This window comes from Tupaia chinensis, unplaced genomic scaffold (genome assembly GCF_000334495.1).
Source record: "Tupaia chinensis unplaced genomic scaffold, TupChi_1.0 Scaffold000243_1, whole genome shotgun sequence".
NCBI lineage: Eukaryota > Metazoa > Chordata > Mammalia > Scandentia > Tupaiidae > Tupaia > Tupaia belangeri.
In genome coordinates, this window is record NW_006159721.1 from 270,675 (window position 1) to 289,675 (window position 19,001).

Consider the following 19,001-nt stretch of genomic DNA (forward strand, 5'->3'; position numbering starts at 1 on the left):
CAGAACGTGGAGTGTTGCTGGGTAGATTGCTTGTGATATGTTCTATGTAAAGAGGGCCTGCCTGCAGTGTTTTAGGATTTGCCTCACTTCTTTAAAATTATATCCTTATTATCTATAACATAAAGGCCTCCATTTACATGTGCCCTTCCTTGGTGAAGACCCCTTCATAGTGGTCATTATCAGGAAGATACTTAGAAAGCGAGGAAGAAGGGAGATTCTTAGTAGGCACAGTGGTGTCCAGAAGGTTATTCCAGAGAGGGTGATAGTATGTACTGTTAGGTAATTTTATGGTCACATACACATTGGGTAATAAAACTCTCATGAATAGTGTGCTATCCTCTTACTAGATCCAGCACTAGTGATGTGAACAGAATTTGGTTACTTGGCAGATATTGAGCTTAGACACAAAATATATTTTGGATTTTTAATTTTTATTCACCCCATATAATAGCATATATAAAACGTTGCACAGATGAAAGCATTTCTGAAACTCCTTTGGGATTGGCTCAGATTATAGACTTTTGAAAACAAAATCAATGGTGGAAAATGTTCATTTTCTAAGGGTAATTTTAACTTGGGAACAGCCAAAAGTCACTTGAGATTGAGTCTGGTAAAATAAGGTGGATAATAACCTGAACGTAACTTTTAGCAAAATAAACAAGTAAAAAGATTGGTCTATATACCATCAGAATAAGTATCTATAGCCTCACTATCTGCTACCCTTGAAAGAAACATTGGTTACTAGGATAGGTAAATAATTGTTTTAAAAGATTCGTTTGGAGCATATAAATATGGATTTGATTTTATGATAATAGAGCGGAAATGGTCATAGCTAAGGGAAGACTACAAAATATTGAGCTTCTTTGGAGGTCAGGCAGTAACATTTCCATCTACTTGCTATGGCTTCCGGATGGTAAGCAGCTTTTGTATCAAGTGTAGACTGGTAGCCCTGCTTGACTTAAAAGAATGATATAGCTGTTGGGAAGCAGTTAATGGTACTGGATTACACAAAAACAACCCAAACTAACACAAACATACATAGGCTTCCTGGTATGTAAATTCTTTTTGAGCTTAGAGATCTCCTTTTACAGAATTTAGTATTTAACAGATTTAAAAAACCAAACTTCTTGACCTCTCAATATTAAATAACTAAATGTGCAAAAGAACCACCATTAAATAGGACATCAAAAGCTATACATTTTCTATGAAACAATATGTGCACAGATTTTCAAAGTTGTGAAAATGCAATAAAGAGCACAACACATTTTGGTCACTTTATTAAATGACATTAAATAGTTTAAGTTTCAACTACTAAACAGCACTTTGAATGGTGAAAACACAGATAGTATATTGTCATACTTGAATGCTTTTCTTTAAAAACACAATTCCAGTCCTTATATTTATTACAAAAACAGCCTTAAAGGAAGAAGTGACATCTTTTCTACAGTACTTAAGCTACTCAATACAGAACTGAAAAGCAGTCTAACAGAAACAAAGGCAAGTCTTCACAGCTGTATGATTTCAGCAGCCAAAGCTGGATGATGGACTGAAACATTACTATACAACTGGGACAAAACATATACAATATCACAATACTAAGCAAAAACGCTTTACACCCAAAGAAATAAAATGGGTTACAAAATGTAGAGAATTTAGCAGGCAAAAACTGTATTACAAGCAACATTTTAAATTGTCATTTTTTAAGCCATTGCAACTATTTAAAACATCTAAAACAAATATAAAAATGAGTCTTTTAGTATAATATTGATGTGATTTTTATCTTTAAATATTTGTTAAAGCTTGATGTTCTACTCAAAGTACATATTATGTAGCTAAAATGTCAAGTGAGAAGAGTGTATGCAAAGTGGTCTAAGTTTTATTTCAAACTCTCTGATTTCCAATTAATCCTTCTAAGTAGTATTCTTTAAGTCATAATTTTATCTGCGGTGAAAAGGTTTAAAAGATTGCTTAAAATGTTTACGTCTATGTCTTTGAGTAAATAATTAGACCATGTTGAAAATTCCCAGGTCTAGTAAATCAGGTTTAAATTATTCTGGACTCGTAGAAATAGCAACTGATAACAGTTGGCCAGAGCATACTGCCTTCAAATATTTTTTTCATAAATTTTGTCTTTTTCATTTCTTCTAAAGTAAACATGTATGTGCCCACCTCCCATAAATAAATTAGATTATATGGCTGGCACAATATTCATATATATAGAATTTGTTAGTGATATCTCACCATGGGAAGGTGGTGGTGGGGAGTGGTACATGTGGTGTGTATGAATACACCAAATCTCACAAATTCTGTATCACAAACCTCGTGCTCTTGGATGTTTTACCACTAGTTCTTCTGAGATAAAAGTGGAAATCTCTTAATCATCCAAACAACTCAAAACAGTTCTAGCTAATGTTAAACTCATTCTAATACAGCGATACCTAGAGCAAATCTGCCACTGAGCTTTCTTTTTTTTCTGGAATTCTTTAGATGTTTCAAACCACTACCTGTTACATCACCATCTTAAAAATGGTTTTGTCATGTTGAGTTGACTCCCATAGTCAAAAAAAATCTTTAAGAAACTCAAGCAACCAAATTGTACATGAAAAAAGTTATAGGTCATTTTTCTAGCCCTGGATTAAGAAACAAAAAGAATGTAACAATTTTTCTAATAAGATCTTGTAAAAGTGTATTTAGAGGAATTAATTTTGATCAGAAAATTGCTTTATAGATCTAAACTGAAAAAAAAAATCAACCTTTTGAAACAATTTAAGAAAATGCAAAGAAATTGGGAAAAAGGGAATAATGATGAGAGAAAATAAGAGCATAGAAGCCAGTGATCTTTATCTTTAACAGGAATTATTTCACAATACTGACAGTACTGGGAATTGTTAAAAGCACATTCCTCATGTGAACTTAAAGTCAGCAATGGTTCTGCCATTTTGATATTGTTCATAAAACAGGGTGTGAACCTAACAACCATAACTTTAGCATTAACTTCCTAAAATGCTATAACTTGATTTTCATAGTCCACATCCCACTGCCAGCAACAGGATGAAGCACTAGCACTTGGCACGATGCAGTTAAGAGATGTGCTTTGTATTAGTGCCAGGAGAGAGAAAATTTATGTGTGGAAGGTAATCCACAACCCTGAAATTTTACCAGTAATTATTTCAGCACATATAACTGAAAATAAAAAATGGCAGAAAGACTAAAGAAGAAAAAGGAATTCTCTTCTTAGGCTGTACTTAAGGCTGTTTATACAATGCTAAGATAACTGCAAGACTCCTCCAACATTAGAGCAGTAGTATTTAAGAATATTGCACACAATTCTGTGTCAAAGATAACCTTCACTTTCTAACTTTCAATCACAGAGATGATAATAGCAGGAGCCCAGTTTCAGACTTACGTCAAAAGAACATTAAGACCATTTCAATCACTTTAATCAAGAAATGGATTAAGTACAAAAGTATCTTATAACTTGAGGAATCAACTCTAAGAACTCAGCTGTGTGTTTTTTATGTAAAGAATGAATATATAAATCTTTAACCTTTCCTAAATTTATTAATTTTATGATAATTTTATGGTCGCTAAAAGCAGGCATAAAAATTTAGAGAGGAAATCTGTGGAGCTGTTACTGTTATGGAAGGACTTGTTTTCACTGAAAACAATTTGAAATATCTTCTGTACTCGATGTGTGTAAGAAGATTCTAGGCAACATCACTGACAAATGTCAGGGAGAAATGGTATGCCCTATTTAAAAAAATTTCAAACTAATGTGGAAAATTGGCATTTAAGGGGACCAAACTATTTATACAGTTGAGTTCTGTTAAGTCATTGATTCCTAAAAAAATAAAAGATCTTTTTATGATTTTAACAATCCTTTAAGCTTTTAGTGCAAAATCACATTGATTTCCCTTGGGAAGGTCCTGGATTTTTGCTTCTCATTGGAGGTGGTGCACGAGGTTGAAGTGGTGGCGGCTGCATACCACCAGCCACTGACTGATACATTCCTCTCATATCAATCTGCTGGTAGTTAGAAGGATTCATGATTAAATTTGGAGGCTTTGGCATCATGAGGTGACCCAGTGTTGCTTGCTGATAAGTCATTTGCTGCTGCTGCTGTTGATTGTACTGCTGTTGGAGCCTTCGGTTCATAAGTATTCGCTGAACGCAGCTGATTAACTATAGAGAAAAAAGGGAGCTATTACAAGTGCATGACCTGTCTCAAACATGCAAGTATCAAGTTTTTAGTTAAAATCAATTTGTTAAGGGGGTACCATACCAAAAGAAAAACACATTATTGTTATCACCATTACTAATTTGATGGCATTCACAGGACCATTACTGTAGAAACCAGTTAGTAACACCATTTAGGGCTAAATTCTCTTAATGACTTGGTTATTGTATTCCAAGCAGCATTTAGGATGGTTGCCATAGTAACTTGTCCTGCACTGTGATTAGTCTGAAGTATTAGTTACACTACTTTTTGTCAAATCTCCTTTCTTTGTCATTCTTTTGAATATTTCACTGATGACAGACAAATAAACATTTTAGTGATGAACACCAAAGGAAAAAGCACTTGCAGTCTGAATAATTCCTACCTGGAATGTCTCAAATTTCCTAAGATAATTTAAAACCACATAATTTTTCAGTGCTTTCTAAGTAAAATTCATGCCACAGAAATTGATTCCCTGGTGTCAAGAGTTGAAATTTCCCAATGCAAGACAGATGGCTGGGAAACTAATGTGCTGGGAAAAATGATCAAGGATCTTGAAATATGTTAGCCTTTTAAATAATTATATAATTTAGTAGGAATTTGTGATATATATAATCCAGAGCTCCACTTTTTATTTTCAAATTAAATACACTAAAAAGTACTTATACTTTTTAGAAGCCATTTAAAAATGACACATATGGTAAAAATATGGCAAAAATTCCAATGGAATAGAGTCTATATAAACTTTAAGGAGGAGATCCATTTGGGAAGTTGCTGTTCCTTTGTAAGAAAAGATATTACCTTTATTTGACATTATGAAAGAACTTCAAAAAGTTCATGGGAAATGAAATGAAAATACAAGTTTATTCTGCCACAAAAAATTATTGAAATTCATGCAGTATTTTCATAATATATACTTTCCATAAACTTTTTCAGAAAATTTCTTCTAGAATATTAATAGACATTAAAGAAACACGTTATTATAAGGTCAAGAAAATTAAACATATCCTAGAGATAGAATTCTTACCATCTGTTGTTTTGTCAATACATCATTGTAGATTGCTTCTCTTCGTTTAACATCAAGTTCCTGGCTGGCTTGTCTACTTAATGCTAACGCTTGTACTTGGGCCTCTGAAAGATTCATGTTTTCCTTCCACTAAAAGAAAAATTTTCTCTTTACTCATTATTGTACAATTGAGGAAAAATAATTAGTATTTAAAAGATGTTCAGGATTTTATAAGTTCTTTTTTTCTCTTTTCTTTTATTCTTTGCTAAAGGAAACAGTGGTATAAAAGCAGGGTACTAAGTTCCCCATTGTTGTATATAGGCTGGCAATCTCTGGAATGAAACAACTATTTGGATTTAATTTGTTCAGCTGATAATTAAAAATATGTAAACATATTTATATGTGTATTTTGTAAATAAAATGCTTCATTGATTTCTCAATTGTTATATTTGATCCATTTCCCTATTTACCCAACATTTATGTAAAATTGTTGGATTGCCACTTGGCACTATTATCTAATTTACTAGTATTTTACTATTGCAAATCATTATAAGAACTATGCTCTTTTCTCCACAGAAATAATAAAGCAAATAACAATTAAAAATGAAAAGAAATTGGGGAGATGTCATAAATTAGAGGCTGGAATAAGACAATTGCCAATTAGCTTACTACAGCTGAAATGATATCTTCAAGAGGCTGAATCCTCACTGCTGTCACGCTGTTTGTTGCTTCCACAACTTTTTCTCTTCCTTGATTAATGAGGTCCTAGAAGAATGCAAGAAATAAGTGACAGAGATTGGAAATATGGCATAGTTTGAAAGTACAATGATCCTTCCTCTTGCCAATTTATAACATTTCATTTAAAAGCATCTTAAAGTAACTAAAGACAACAGCAAAATTCAGCATCAATTAAAGTGAAATAAAACTCATCAATGCCAAAAGGGCATTGGTAGGAACAGGAAGATAAAAGCTTGGGTTCTATTGCTTCAGTAACTTAAATGAATCCATAAACAGATTTCAAGAAGGAAACATTGATTCCATTAAGTTAGTAAATTACTAAAATAATAAAGCCAAATCTTTCCTATTTAATTCACAAATTGATTCTAGTTTTAAATCACTTATTTCATAATACTGAGCATCATTATATAATAGTACATCTACATTGTATTAGTATGTAAATTAATACATCTTATTTTCAAATATTAAGTAAAAAATGTTTATTCCAAATATGTTATAATTAAAGAAAGTGCTAAATCCCTAGCAAATCAGCTGCCCTATTGTTCCTTAATTAAAATAGTTCAAACTACATTAATTCAAGACTGAATCTCTTGAGCCCTAAACAAACCACATTTTACTATATACCATGTTGGTTCAAAAAGGTCAACAAATAAAAGAAAAATATCTTGGTCTATTCAAAGGTAATCTTTTGGAGAATGTGATATACCTGCTTAGGGAACCCTCAAGAACAAGGCACTTGAAATTACCTTTAATTCATGTTAAAATGACTTTCGTATTTCACAGCTTACCTCCAGCTGTTGATTGCTCATTGCTGACAAGGCTCCCAAATTGAAAGGAATATAAGGAGTTTGAGAGTTGAAACTGACAGGGGGTAAATTGGTCCCAGTTGGTATGTTGAAACGCATGGTCAGTCCCTAAAAACAAAAAAATTATGCACTTTTCATATTGTGATTTAAAACTAGAAATTCTACATCACCTACTGACTGAAAAAAGAATCCATGTTCTCAAACCTAAGAAATTATTAACAGTCTTCCACACACAAACAAAACACCTTTTTCACCAGAAACCAAGATCTTATTACACAGAAAGCTTTAACCCCCTAAAAGTGTACTCTTGTTTTCTGATAATTCCCATAGAATGAGGTGCAATTCAGAGAATTCTGATGAGACTCTTAACATCACATTAACATTAAAGAAGTTTACTGCAATGAGTTAGGAGTTTTAAAAGGATTCAGGTATTAGGATAAGGTTTCCCTTGCTCAGGCACAGTTGTGTTCAAGTGAGTAGGTGTTCAAAACATACATGGAATTATTCTAAATAAAGTTGCTGCTGAAGATTGAAATTAATATCTAATAATGGAGTATTTTTGTGTTCTGATATTCAGTCAAACTTTAGACTCCGTGGTACACATGCTAAAGCAACATTTATTCCCACCTCTAAACTCAAAGCTCCTGCATGTTTGTTACAATGGTGTATTGTTGATGGGAGTTAACTCTTCCTCAAGACCCATTATATTATTACCTATTAGAAATGTGACCCTTTTCTTTCCCAGTGCTCTTTTAAATGACTAACAAAAACCAAAAAGCATTTTGAATGAACTACCTTCTTTTCAGCTTCATACTCAGCCCAAGCTGCTTTTCTTTCTTCTTCAGTCAACTCCTCCTCTTCTTTGTGGTCCAAAAGAGAATCATGTTCATGATACCCTACAATGTGTTCTTTATGTATCTGAAGAAGTTCCGCAAGTATGGTGTCCTATTTAGAGGAGTTGAAATAATGGAGAATTATTTTCTCCCTTGGATCATATCTCCATAGTTCTATTAGACTAGAAACTAGAAATAGACTATTAAACGCATTTCAGATATAAATGACAAATTACCTAGAAAACAGCTATAAAACATGCAACACCAGACTCTTACGTAACAATTTCATGTTTGTTTATCATGTTTTAGGGATTTTTTAAAATTACTTTTCAGTTTTTTCCCCATTTTCTCCCTTGGATCATATCTCCATAGTTCTATTAGACTAGAAACTAGAAATAGACTATTAAACGCATTTCAGATATAAATGACAAATTACCTAGAAAACAGCTATAAAACATGCAACACCAGACTCTTACGTAACAATTTCATGTTTGTTTATCATGTTTTAGGGATTTTTTAAAATTACTTTTCAGTTTTTTCCTCAACTTAAAAAAGATTATTTTCATATGTATTTTGTTTTCTGCCTAACTCTAAATTGGTAAATATTAGAAGTCTGCATAAATTAGTGATTACATTGGGTGGATGACTGAAAAATCATGGCTACTCCTATTTATACATAACTTTTTAATAATCACTTTGGCTACCAACCACTACACTAACAAAAATCTAAACTAAACAGTTATGAGACAGTTTAACTGGAACATAGTCATTATATTTCTTTATTTTAAAAAAATTATTTATTTTAAATTTAATTTATTATTAGTATTTCTAATCTGCCATATTACACATGTGATCACCAGAGAAAGATAGAGACAGAAAGTAAGAAAGCTAGCCATCAGGTCCAGGACTCAAACTATGGTCAGCCATGTGGAAGTCCAGTGCTTTAACCACCATGCCACCTGCTGGCCCCATAGTCATTATATTTCAATTGCAGGAAAGCTAAATAAATTATATTGTAAGGACACATAGGACAGACTTAAACTCATATATATTTTCCAATTTATGATCATAGTATCTTCTTTTTAATTGCCAGAGGGCACAAGTGCTTGCTAGAGAGAATTCCCCAATAGGATGCAATCATATCAAAATCCTTCTTTCTCCATTTCTCCATCCCACCAACATTTCAGGTACACATGCCTGGCATGTTTTTCAAGTGTCTGGGGCTAGGACTTAATATACCTCTACACTTAACCACGGTGCTATAGCGCCAGCCTTATCATAGTGTCTTAAAAAAATAATCCTGGTGTCCTAAGTCAATCTTTTAAGGGTAAAAATTAAAAGCTTAAAAATTGGGATAATTTCATTCAGTAAGAACACATAAACTGCTCTGGGGGCCAGCTGGTGGCATGGCGGTTAAGATGCTGGACTCCCACATGGTTTGAGTCCCAGACCTGGTGACTGGTGAGTTGCTTTCTCTCTCTCTCTCTCTCTCTCTCTCTCTCTCTCTCTCTCTTTCTCTCTCTCTCTCGCACATGTGCCCTTTAGCAAACTAAAAAATTATCCTAATAAAATTAAATAATCTTTTAAAAAGCAAAACAAAACCAAACAACCTCCTGCTCTGTTCGATTATAACTGTAAGAGATGCACAGGCAAGGAGAGGGGTGAAAGAGAATCAGATATGTTACTTTTCCGAAAAAAAATTAAATATTCAGAGATTATTCATTAAGAAATAATATATAAAAATCTCAATATATGACAAATTAATTTATCAAGAAAGTTTTTCGCAAGTTTTTAACAAGTTCCCTTTAGACATATTTTCTGAATTGAGTGTGAATTTATCAAAGTAACACAATTATTGATCAAATGAAGGTACGGGGAGGTAAACAGCATATTAAATTCAAATTTAATGTACATCTACTGATGTTTAGCACATCCTTAAGGTACAGCATAGACAAAGCCCACACTTGAAAAGAACTGTCTTTGGGACCATCAGTTGGCGTAATGGTTATGTCACGGGACTCCCATGTAATCGACCACAGTTCAGGTCCCGGATCCAGTGGCTTGAACTCACACCGGGTGCGTGTGTGTGTGTGTGTGTGCCCAAGATCCCAAAAGGAGAACGGAGAAGAAGGAATTGCAGCATGGTCATTCCCCCTGGGGGGTGATTTCTTGCTTTCTGTCTCTCTCTGTCTTTCTGGCAAGCACATGAACCCTTATAGCAAAAACCTCTCCAAAAAATAAAAATAAAAAAAGAACGGTCTTTAATATATTCAGTCATACTAGAGTACAAGGTCCAAAAAAATGGTAGAAATTCAAAGATGAAAAATTCAAATCAGGAAACCCTAAATTTTTCTATACAGCAGCAAAAGCAGACACTAATTTCAAATATTCTGATATTTAATATCATGTTAATAATTTTTTATCTTGCTATCCATATAAATAATTGAATAATTACTTCCTTTATGAAGAAAAAAAAACCCTGATTTTCTTAATAGATTAAACCTATAGGGGCCGGCAGGTGGCATGGTGTCTAAAGTGGCTAGACTCCCACATGGCTAACCATGGTTTGAGTCCTGGACCTGGCAGCTTGCTTTCTCATTTTCCTTTTTTTTTTTTTCCTCTCTCTCTGGTCAACTTCAATAAAATAAAATAATGACAATGAATAAAATTAAATTAAATAATTCTTTAAAAAATTTTAAAACTGTAATTGAGACTTTATAATAATTCATTTTGACATGTAGTTTGTGCCACTTGCTTTGCTGTAAATCAGAAACATTTTTTAAAAGACCATACAAATGAAAAGGCTAAAGGAAGTCTACCAGTAAAATCCATAGACACCAACAGGTTCAATTCTTTTGAAATGTTAACTAAGCATTTTTCTCCTACAGCAGTATAAGAAATCTGTGATCAAAGCTGACCCCTCTGGACTATGCCACATAGAAAAGTTTTATCATCACTAGATCAATCTTCTAAGTGCAGTGTTACTGACCAGACAGGCAGTCTATTAAATGACAATACTTTCTTTTAATAAATTTTTTATTTTGCTTTGTACTCTGATTTTATTATTATTTTTCTCATTTTTTACATTCAATCACTGTATATCTTTACAACATTGAAAATGAATTTTCCCAGCATCAATACTCCGTTAGTCCAGTCAAAGAAATTATCATATGCATTGTCACAAATTATTCAGTCATAAAAAACAATAAGACTCTGGCATTTGATAGAAAGTAGATGAATATGGAAGATTTAATCTAAGATAATGTTTTCTTCTATGTTGACTCTCATGCCTACACCCCCAAGCATGGCTCAAGATCAGTATATGGCCAGCCCTGTAGTACAGTGGTTAAGCCTTCCACAGAGGAAGATGGATCCCACATGGCCAACCAGGTTTTAAATCCTAGCCTCAGTACACATGTGCCCTTAGGATCCTGACAGGATGGAGAACTGGAGGAAAAAATGTGACACAGCCCTCTGGGTGGTGCACTCTCCCCCTTTCCTTCCCTCCCCCTTCCTGCATGTCCTCTGGTATTAAAAAAAGAAAGAGGTAATAATAGAACCAAATAACACTAATAGTTTAGCAAGTGACCATGGCAAATACAATTAGAAAAGTCAGTTGTTCAGACTGATCCAGTAGCACAGTGGTTACACCCTATGTGTAGGAAGTTGGATCCCATGTGGCTGACCATGGCTCAAATCCTGACTCCAGTGACTTGAAAAACATGCCAGGTGTGTGTGTGTGTATGTGTAAAATCCTGACAGGATGGAGAGATGGGGGAGAAGGTGTTACAGTATGTCCACACTCTATCAGGAAGCACTTTCTCTCTCTTCTTCCCTCCCCTTGGCAAGTGCATGTACCCTCTGGCAATTAAAAAAAAACAGAAGGGAAAAGAAAGAAAAATCAGCTGTTCTACAAGACATGAAATAAATTGCAGTGTTCAAATATTTTATGGATAGTCCCTAATTGTACTTGTCTGGCAATAAGTGACAATCTTAACCATAGTCAGCTATCAGTTCAATTCCTGAAGAAAGCAACCTAAGGGAAAGATGAGGGAAAAAAGGATACTAGGAACTGAATTAATTTTCATCTGTGTCACTGATTCTCTTTATAATATTGGATAATAACTTAGTCTAGCCATGACTATAAGTAAAATATAGATAAAATATTCTCCATTCACATGCCTAACAGGATGGTATGAGAACAGTAAAAACAAATAAAAACACCCAATTCTTGGGAAATAAACATTATGTCAAGTATAGTATCTATTTCTTAATTACAAACATGAGAATTCAATATATTGACTACTTTTTTTGTGTTTGGAGGGGAAGCCATTCCAAAAATGTATGTATGTATGTATGTATGTGGGTACACATACACAAAAACTCATACATACCCTTTTTTAAAAATTTCTAGAGTGATCAGGAAGCTTTATCAAGTCCTTAGCATCCTGTAATTTCAGAGTCCAAACTTATTATCTTAGAATTAGTAGAAACTGAGGACCGGAGAGGCAAAGTAACTTTTTGTTCTTCAATTACACAGCTAAGGACTAGCCAGGACTAGAATAAATTTTTTTACTCCTATCCAGTGATTAAGCTACCACACTACAAAGATTATATTTTCCTAGGCCATGGTTCTTCCATTTCCCAGATGTAGTCTTAGATAAGTAATAAGTAATAATAATAATCTCCTGAAGGATTTCAGGAAAGGAGGAACCTAAATACACCTTTTTAAAATTAACATCTCTGTAGTTTTTAAAGGTTTAAAAACAAGCACTTGTACATTTAATTTAAAAAATTAAAAACTGAAACAGAGTCCCAGTTGTGGTAATGCAGATGGTGTGGTGTGGGGTGCTGCTGCACCATGCTAGAGGCCATATGAGCAGGCTACAGGTTCATACCCCGAATCTACCTAAGCACAACAGGTACTCGAAATCCTGACTAGTTATGGGGCTCAAAAGTGCTCCTCTTCTTCCTCCTTCTGCTTCTCTTCCCTGTTTCCTTTATAGAGATAAATGAATTTTGGAAAAAAGAGAAAAAAAACTGAAACAAAGACAATTCTCAGAGGCAAACTTATAAAAGGCATTTCACGCTTATACTCAACTTGACATGCACTTTTTTTTTGCTAGAGGGTTTGTACACTCATCAGAGAGACAGAGAAAAGACAAATTTTGGGCATGTGCATGTGTACACACACACACACATACACACGTGGAGTGTGTTTCTCAAGCTACTGGGTCTGGAACTCAAACTGTGCAGTCTGAGATCTGACGGCCTTAACCACCAGGCCATAGAGCTAGCCCTATGTTACTACTTTCATCTTAAAGAGATGAAAGATTTAAGATCTATCCTTTCAAGTCAAACATGATTGCCTAACCAAGGTCAGATTATGTTGGCGGTTCAGTCTCTGCTCTTGGAATAATTCTACTTTCAACACACAGGCAATTAAAGTGCCAATAAGTCACAGATAAAGTGCATGTGACTTTGTTTTCTTTATTGATTTAAAGATTTTTGTTATGGGGTACATGCACTCACTGGAGAGACAGAGATGAAAAGTAAGAAATCACCCCCCTGGGGGTATAGCCACACTGCAATCTCTTCTCCATTCTCCTCTTGGGGTTTTGGGCACACACACACACACCTGGCATGAGTTTCAAACTGCTGGGTCCAAGACTTGAATCACAGTCAGCCATGGAGTCCAGTATGCCACTATGCCACCTGCTGGCCCTGTTTTCACGTGGGCCAGCAGGTGGTGTGGTGATTAAGGTGGTAGATTTCCACATGGAAAACTGCGTTTTGAGTCCTGGACCCAGGGCCTATACCAGGCTCTTGTGTGTGAACACTCAAAATCCCAAGAGGAGAATGAAAGAGAAGGAACTGCAGCATGGCCATCCCCCAGGGAGGGTGATTTCTCATTTCCCTCTCTCTCTCTTTGGTGAGCGCACACACCCTATAAAACCTTTTATCATCAAACCAAAAAAACTGTTCTTATTGCTTCTACTGGCTACTATACTCCTTCTAGTCAAAGAATCCCCACTCCCAAAAAAACCCCTAATATCCAATTACAAAACTAAGAGAAAATAGTTTCTGGTAACATCTATATATTTCTCCACATATTTCACGCATTTACACACAGAGACATGCGTGCATGCATACACACACACATTTTGCATAAAAAATGGAACTGGAGCCAGCTGGTGGTGTGGAGGTTAAGGTGGCTGGATCCCATAGGGCCAACTGTGCGGTTCAAGTCCCAGGTCCAGTGGCTTGAAAAACACGCTGGACACATGTGCATACATGCCCAAAATCCAAAGAGAAGCGTTTGTGGCATGGTCACCCACCTTGGGGGGATGCTTTCTCACTTTCTTTCTCTCTCTCTCTCTGTCTCTGTCCCTCTTTGGTGAGCACAAGTACCTTATAGCAAAAAAAAAAAATAGAAAAAGAAAAAAGAACCCAGTATATGTAGACTCAAAACCTACTTTTCTCCCTTAATACCTTTCCATGGATATCATTTTACCTCAAATACAAAAACCTTCTTCATTTTTAATCACTGCACAGTGCTTATATAGAAATACTTTTGTCTATTTAATCATTCCTTTACATAGAAGTTTAAGACATTAAGACTGCTTCCAGTTTGTAATTATTACCAGATCTGCAATGAAATGACCTAGTGGATAAATTTTAATGTATTTCAGTCACTTGTTCATACAACAATTATGCTGATAAAACTCAAGAACTTAGAAAAATATGCTTGCTATAATCTTCAACTTAACAAAGCAAAGACAGTACGAGTTAGTTAAATGAAATTTTTTTTTTTTGAGAGGTTTTTGCTTTAGGGTATGTGTGCTCGCCAGAAAGAGAGACAGAAAGCGAGAAATCATCCCCCGCCCCCCAGAGGGGATGGCCACGCCGCAATCCCTTCTTCATTCTCCACTCGGGATCTTTGGCACGCAGGCACACACACACGCCCCGCGTGAGTTTAAGTCACCAGGTCTAGGATTCGAATTGCGGTTGACTACATGGGAGTCCAGCGACACAGCCATTATGCCATCTGTTGGTCCCCAAATGACATTTTTTTAAAACAGAAACTCATGAATACAGTTTGGAAGCTGGAAGGCAGAAAAGAAGATACAAGATTTTTACATAAACTATTTCTACAACACCCTCATCCACTTTTTTTTTAAAAAAAAATTGCTATAGGGTATGTGTATTTGTTGGAGAGAGACAAAGACAGAGAAAGACAGAGAGAGAGAGGGAGAGAGACAAAGCACATCCCAGGGGATGGCCACACCCCAATCCTCTCAGGATTTGGGGCATACATTCACAAGTGCCTACATGATTTTCAAGCTGCAGAGTCTGGGACTTGAACCACAGTCACCCATGTGGAATCTAGCCACCTTAACCACTACACCACCTGGCCCCACAAAACAAGTATTTGTGCCAGTATCCTCAGATTATTATTATTATTATTATTATTATTATTGTTTTAAAAAAGTTTTGCAAAGTCTAAAGCAAGTTATAAAAGTTAATAAAGAAAATTTTCATCTCCATATTCAATGAAATCATGGAGAAGTTTTTTCCCCCCCCTTAAAGTATGCATTTATATTAGTTGCTATAGTAACATTATTATTGAATATAATACTGGAACAGAATGTATAATCACTAGGCCAACAGTCATCAAAATGAGTTTTAAATTACATCAAAATGTGTACCTTTAATTTTCTTTGTCTACATTTTCTCTTTAAAAAAGTGAAAAGTTTGCAAGTTGAGAGAAGCATGGTCTATATTCTTGCTAACAATCTAAATTAGTTTAAGCTTTAAAAATGACTACTTCGATTAATAAAACAAAATTAATGATAAATTAAAAGTTTAAGTTAATTTATTTAGAAGTTTAAAGTATTTGGCAAGCTGAAAAAAGTTCTCATTTAATTAATTCTGAAATTTGACCTTAAAAATATGTATTTTTTTAAATAATTAAGGCTTTGCCTAGGGGCAAGGGAGGGAGTTTGCCACATTCCAAAAATATTTTGCTTACCATCACTTTGAATTTTAGTTTTATAATATCTAGAAATGAAATGTCACTAGAGCACTTAACTGCCATGTGACCCACTCAAAAAGCTATGAAAAATTCCTTGTATTGCTTAAATAAGTCTAGATTCTTAGTAAAGAAATTTAATATTCCCAGTCAGAAATCTTCTACTTTCAAATGTGAATACTGTTTCTTCCCCAAACTATACTGTAAAAATGAGTGCACTTGATAAGTAACTAGAGAGCTTATTGAAAGAGGTTCACATAACACCTCACATCAAGTTTTTGGGTCAAGAATATGTAACTTTTGCCAAAGAAGATTTATAAATATATCCAGATTCACAAACTGTTGCTATGAGTAAGATAGTGACAACTATAGAACTTGTCACTTTCACTGACAGTGACAAACTGATTTTGGTGGAGGGTAAAACCTACTTTAATAACAATGTTTTCTCCTTAATATACTATTTAAAGAACTAGATACTGGGATGAGACAGTGTCACAATGGTAAAACATGATATTCTGAAAAGCAGTCTCATATGGGAAGGTTCCATGTTCATATCTGGAGACTTTCCTAAGTACACCAGGCACATGCTTGCTCATGATCCAGAGCTGGCTGAAGGCTGGGTGTGTACTGCATTGTCAAAACCTCATTGGGGGGAGGGGAAAAAACCCTCACTGGGTGCTGTTTTTCCTGTCTCTCTTTCTCATAAAATAAATTAAAGAGAAAAAAAAAAAAAGCCCTGGATACTATAGTTAGTATTTAACTTTTAAATTTTGGTTATCCATTACAATTACTACCCATGCCACTGTGAGGTACAGAGTTATAATTTTAAATTTTATATGACTCTAGTGACTTTCTAGAGGTTGTAGCTTTCCAAGTAGAGCCTGAATCAGAACTCAATTCTGATTACAATCTAGAGTTCACATTATTTCTTTATTTCATAAACACTGCTACATCCTCTAAATCAACTATAGGTATGCTGTAAAAAGTAAACTAAAAATACAAAATAGGAAGGAAAGCAGGTGTTTAGCAGTTCAAATTATATCTTAAAGAAAACACTGAAAAATGAGCAAAATGATTTAAAAATGACATAAATATAACTAAGGTGATCGTGTAATTTTCATACTGATCAAATCTCTTCCACAACTATATCCTCTAGTGGTCTGAAATACTAAATCTGATGTAAAAATCTTAATCATGCAAATACCAGTAATTAAATAGACAAAAGTGAGGTCTTAAACCCCCTAAAAGTATCATACTTAATTCCTCTAGGAGTATCACAGCTTCAATTTCCTGCTGCTTCTACTCTGGAAATGTTAAAAGACTTAACTATGAAACAGAGTAACACAACTTTAGGATATTAATATACAGATAACTAGCACTCAAGTACCTATATTAACTCAGGATTATTGGCCATTCCAACATGTTAGTTATGTCCTTCTGAACTCCTGTAAATAAAAATAGAAAAAAGTAAAAGGACATATAGTCTTGCTTCTCAACTTTCTCTCTATAATAAATAATTTCATGACCAGACTGCTTGAAATATAAATACCACTTATAATGTTGCTAGAATTGACTTACTTGATAAGAAGATCACCTATGTCAGCTTTTTGACTTTCAGAGGCAAGTTTAAAGACAAGACTTAAAAGAAATGTGTGTGTGTGTGTGTGTGTGTGTGTGTGTGTGTTTATAATAACTTTGTAAACTGGGAATCTTTATGTGTAGTGGTTAAGTGGCTTTAGAGTACTGTTATCCAATAGTACTTTCTGCAATAATGAAAATGTTCTGTCAAATATGGCATCTATTAGCCACATGTGGCTACTGAGCACTTGAAATGTGTCTAGTGTGACTGAAGAATTGAACTTTTAATTACTCTTTCTTAAATTTGCTATAGGTCACTTGCACTCGCCAGAGAGAGAGAGGAAGAGGGAGGAGAAGGGGGAGGAGAAGGGGGAGAGAGAGAGAGAGAGAGAGAGAGGGGAATGACCACCCTGGGGGAATGGCCACACAACACTCTCTTCCCCTCCATTCTCCTCTCGGAATTTTGGACACGCACACACACATACGCAGCATACCTCAATCTCAAGCTGTGCAGTTGACCATGGGGGACGAGCCCCCCCCAAATCACCACACCACTGCCAGGCCTCTGAATTTTTTAATTTAATTTAAATGTAAACAGACATATGTAGCTAGAGGCTCTTGTATTGGAGAGTATAGAACAAGAATCTTAAATGTATTTAAATTCTGGTACTACCATACCATTTATTAGCCCTATGTCATTGAGCAAGTTAGCTCTCTGAACCTCAATCTCCTGGCTGTAAAATGGGCATATTAAGTGTCTACTCTGCAGAATTATTGTGGTGATCAAATATTACACATGAAGTGCTTAGCACAGTGATTTTTTTAAATGAACTCTGCCTTGCTAAATCTAATAGTCAGTGTTCAGACCTAACCTTACTCACCCAGAAGTAGAACTAATAGAATTTAATCACTCACCTCAGCAAAATATTTTATCTATTGGTCAGCTACAGGGAGAAATATATTGATATTATTTTGATTTTTTTTCTTATTTTCAACATTTTTTCTAAAGATGCTAACTAAAGTAGACCCTCACCTTAAAAAAAAAATGTAATACCAAAAATGTCCTTTCATACAGTGAAGAGTTTTATACCATAACCAAGTTTTTTTAATGAAAAATTTAGGATATGTTTGATAAGGACAAGTGATCTAATAATGGAATTGTCTACGAAAATCTCAGATATGTGGCTGTCTTAGTTACAGAGAGACCAATAAGTCCCTATCTATCCTACCAATGTGGATATATTATTTAAAAATTTATCTGATGCTTAAAGGACACCTCTTTTTAAACCTAAAATGCAAAACACGATAAGCCTGAGCAATTCATGTATATGGAAATCAAATAATGTTGAAACTGTTAGGGACTTTAGAAGTAACATAAGGGGTGAGTAGATGGCATAGTGGTTAAGGAGTTGGGACTCCCCCACATAGCTGACCACGGTTCCAGTCCCAGACCCGGCAGCTTGAAACTCTGTAAGCTCATGTGTATGCATGCCCAAAATTCTGAGAGGAGAATGGAGAGGAAAGGATTGCAGTGTGGCCATCCCCCTGGGGAGTGATTTCTCACTTTCTCTTTCTCTGTGTCTCCAGAGAGTGCATGCACCCTATAGAAAACTATCTCTCTTAAAAAAAAAAAGTTAGACCCATTGCTCATCCCCACCCTCTACTCGTCTCTGGACTTCAGGTTGGTTTCTTGGGACTTTAAGATGAACTTGCACCCTTCCTCACCCCATCTGGAGACTGGTTCAAGCCAGCGGCAGTTCCGGACACCAGGCTGCCTGTGGCTGGGCGGGCC

At 35.0% G+C, this 19,001-nt stretch overlaps 1 protein-coding gene across 1 annotated transcript in view; it reads right to left on the reverse strand.

Annotated features, from left to right (window-relative positions):
• Positions 1–412: 412 nt before the first annotated feature.
• Positions 413–19,001, reverse strand: part of ATRX (ATRX chromatin remodeler) — a 247,807-nt gene continuing 229,218 nt past the window's right edge. The window contains exons 32-36 of the mRNA XM_006148780.2: positions 7,562–7,711; positions 6,749–6,874; positions 5,892–5,987; positions 5,244–5,372; positions 413–4,182 (exon numbers count right to left, since the gene is read on the reverse strand). Of these exons, the coding sequence (XP_006148842.1) occupies positions 3,901–4,182; positions 5,244–5,372; positions 5,892–5,987; positions 6,749–6,874; positions 7,562–7,711 (783 nt within the window). The 3' untranslated portion in view covers positions 413–3,900. The remainder of the gene's footprint in view (positions 4,183–5,243; positions 5,373–5,891; positions 5,988–6,748; positions 6,875–7,561; positions 7,712–19,001) is intronic.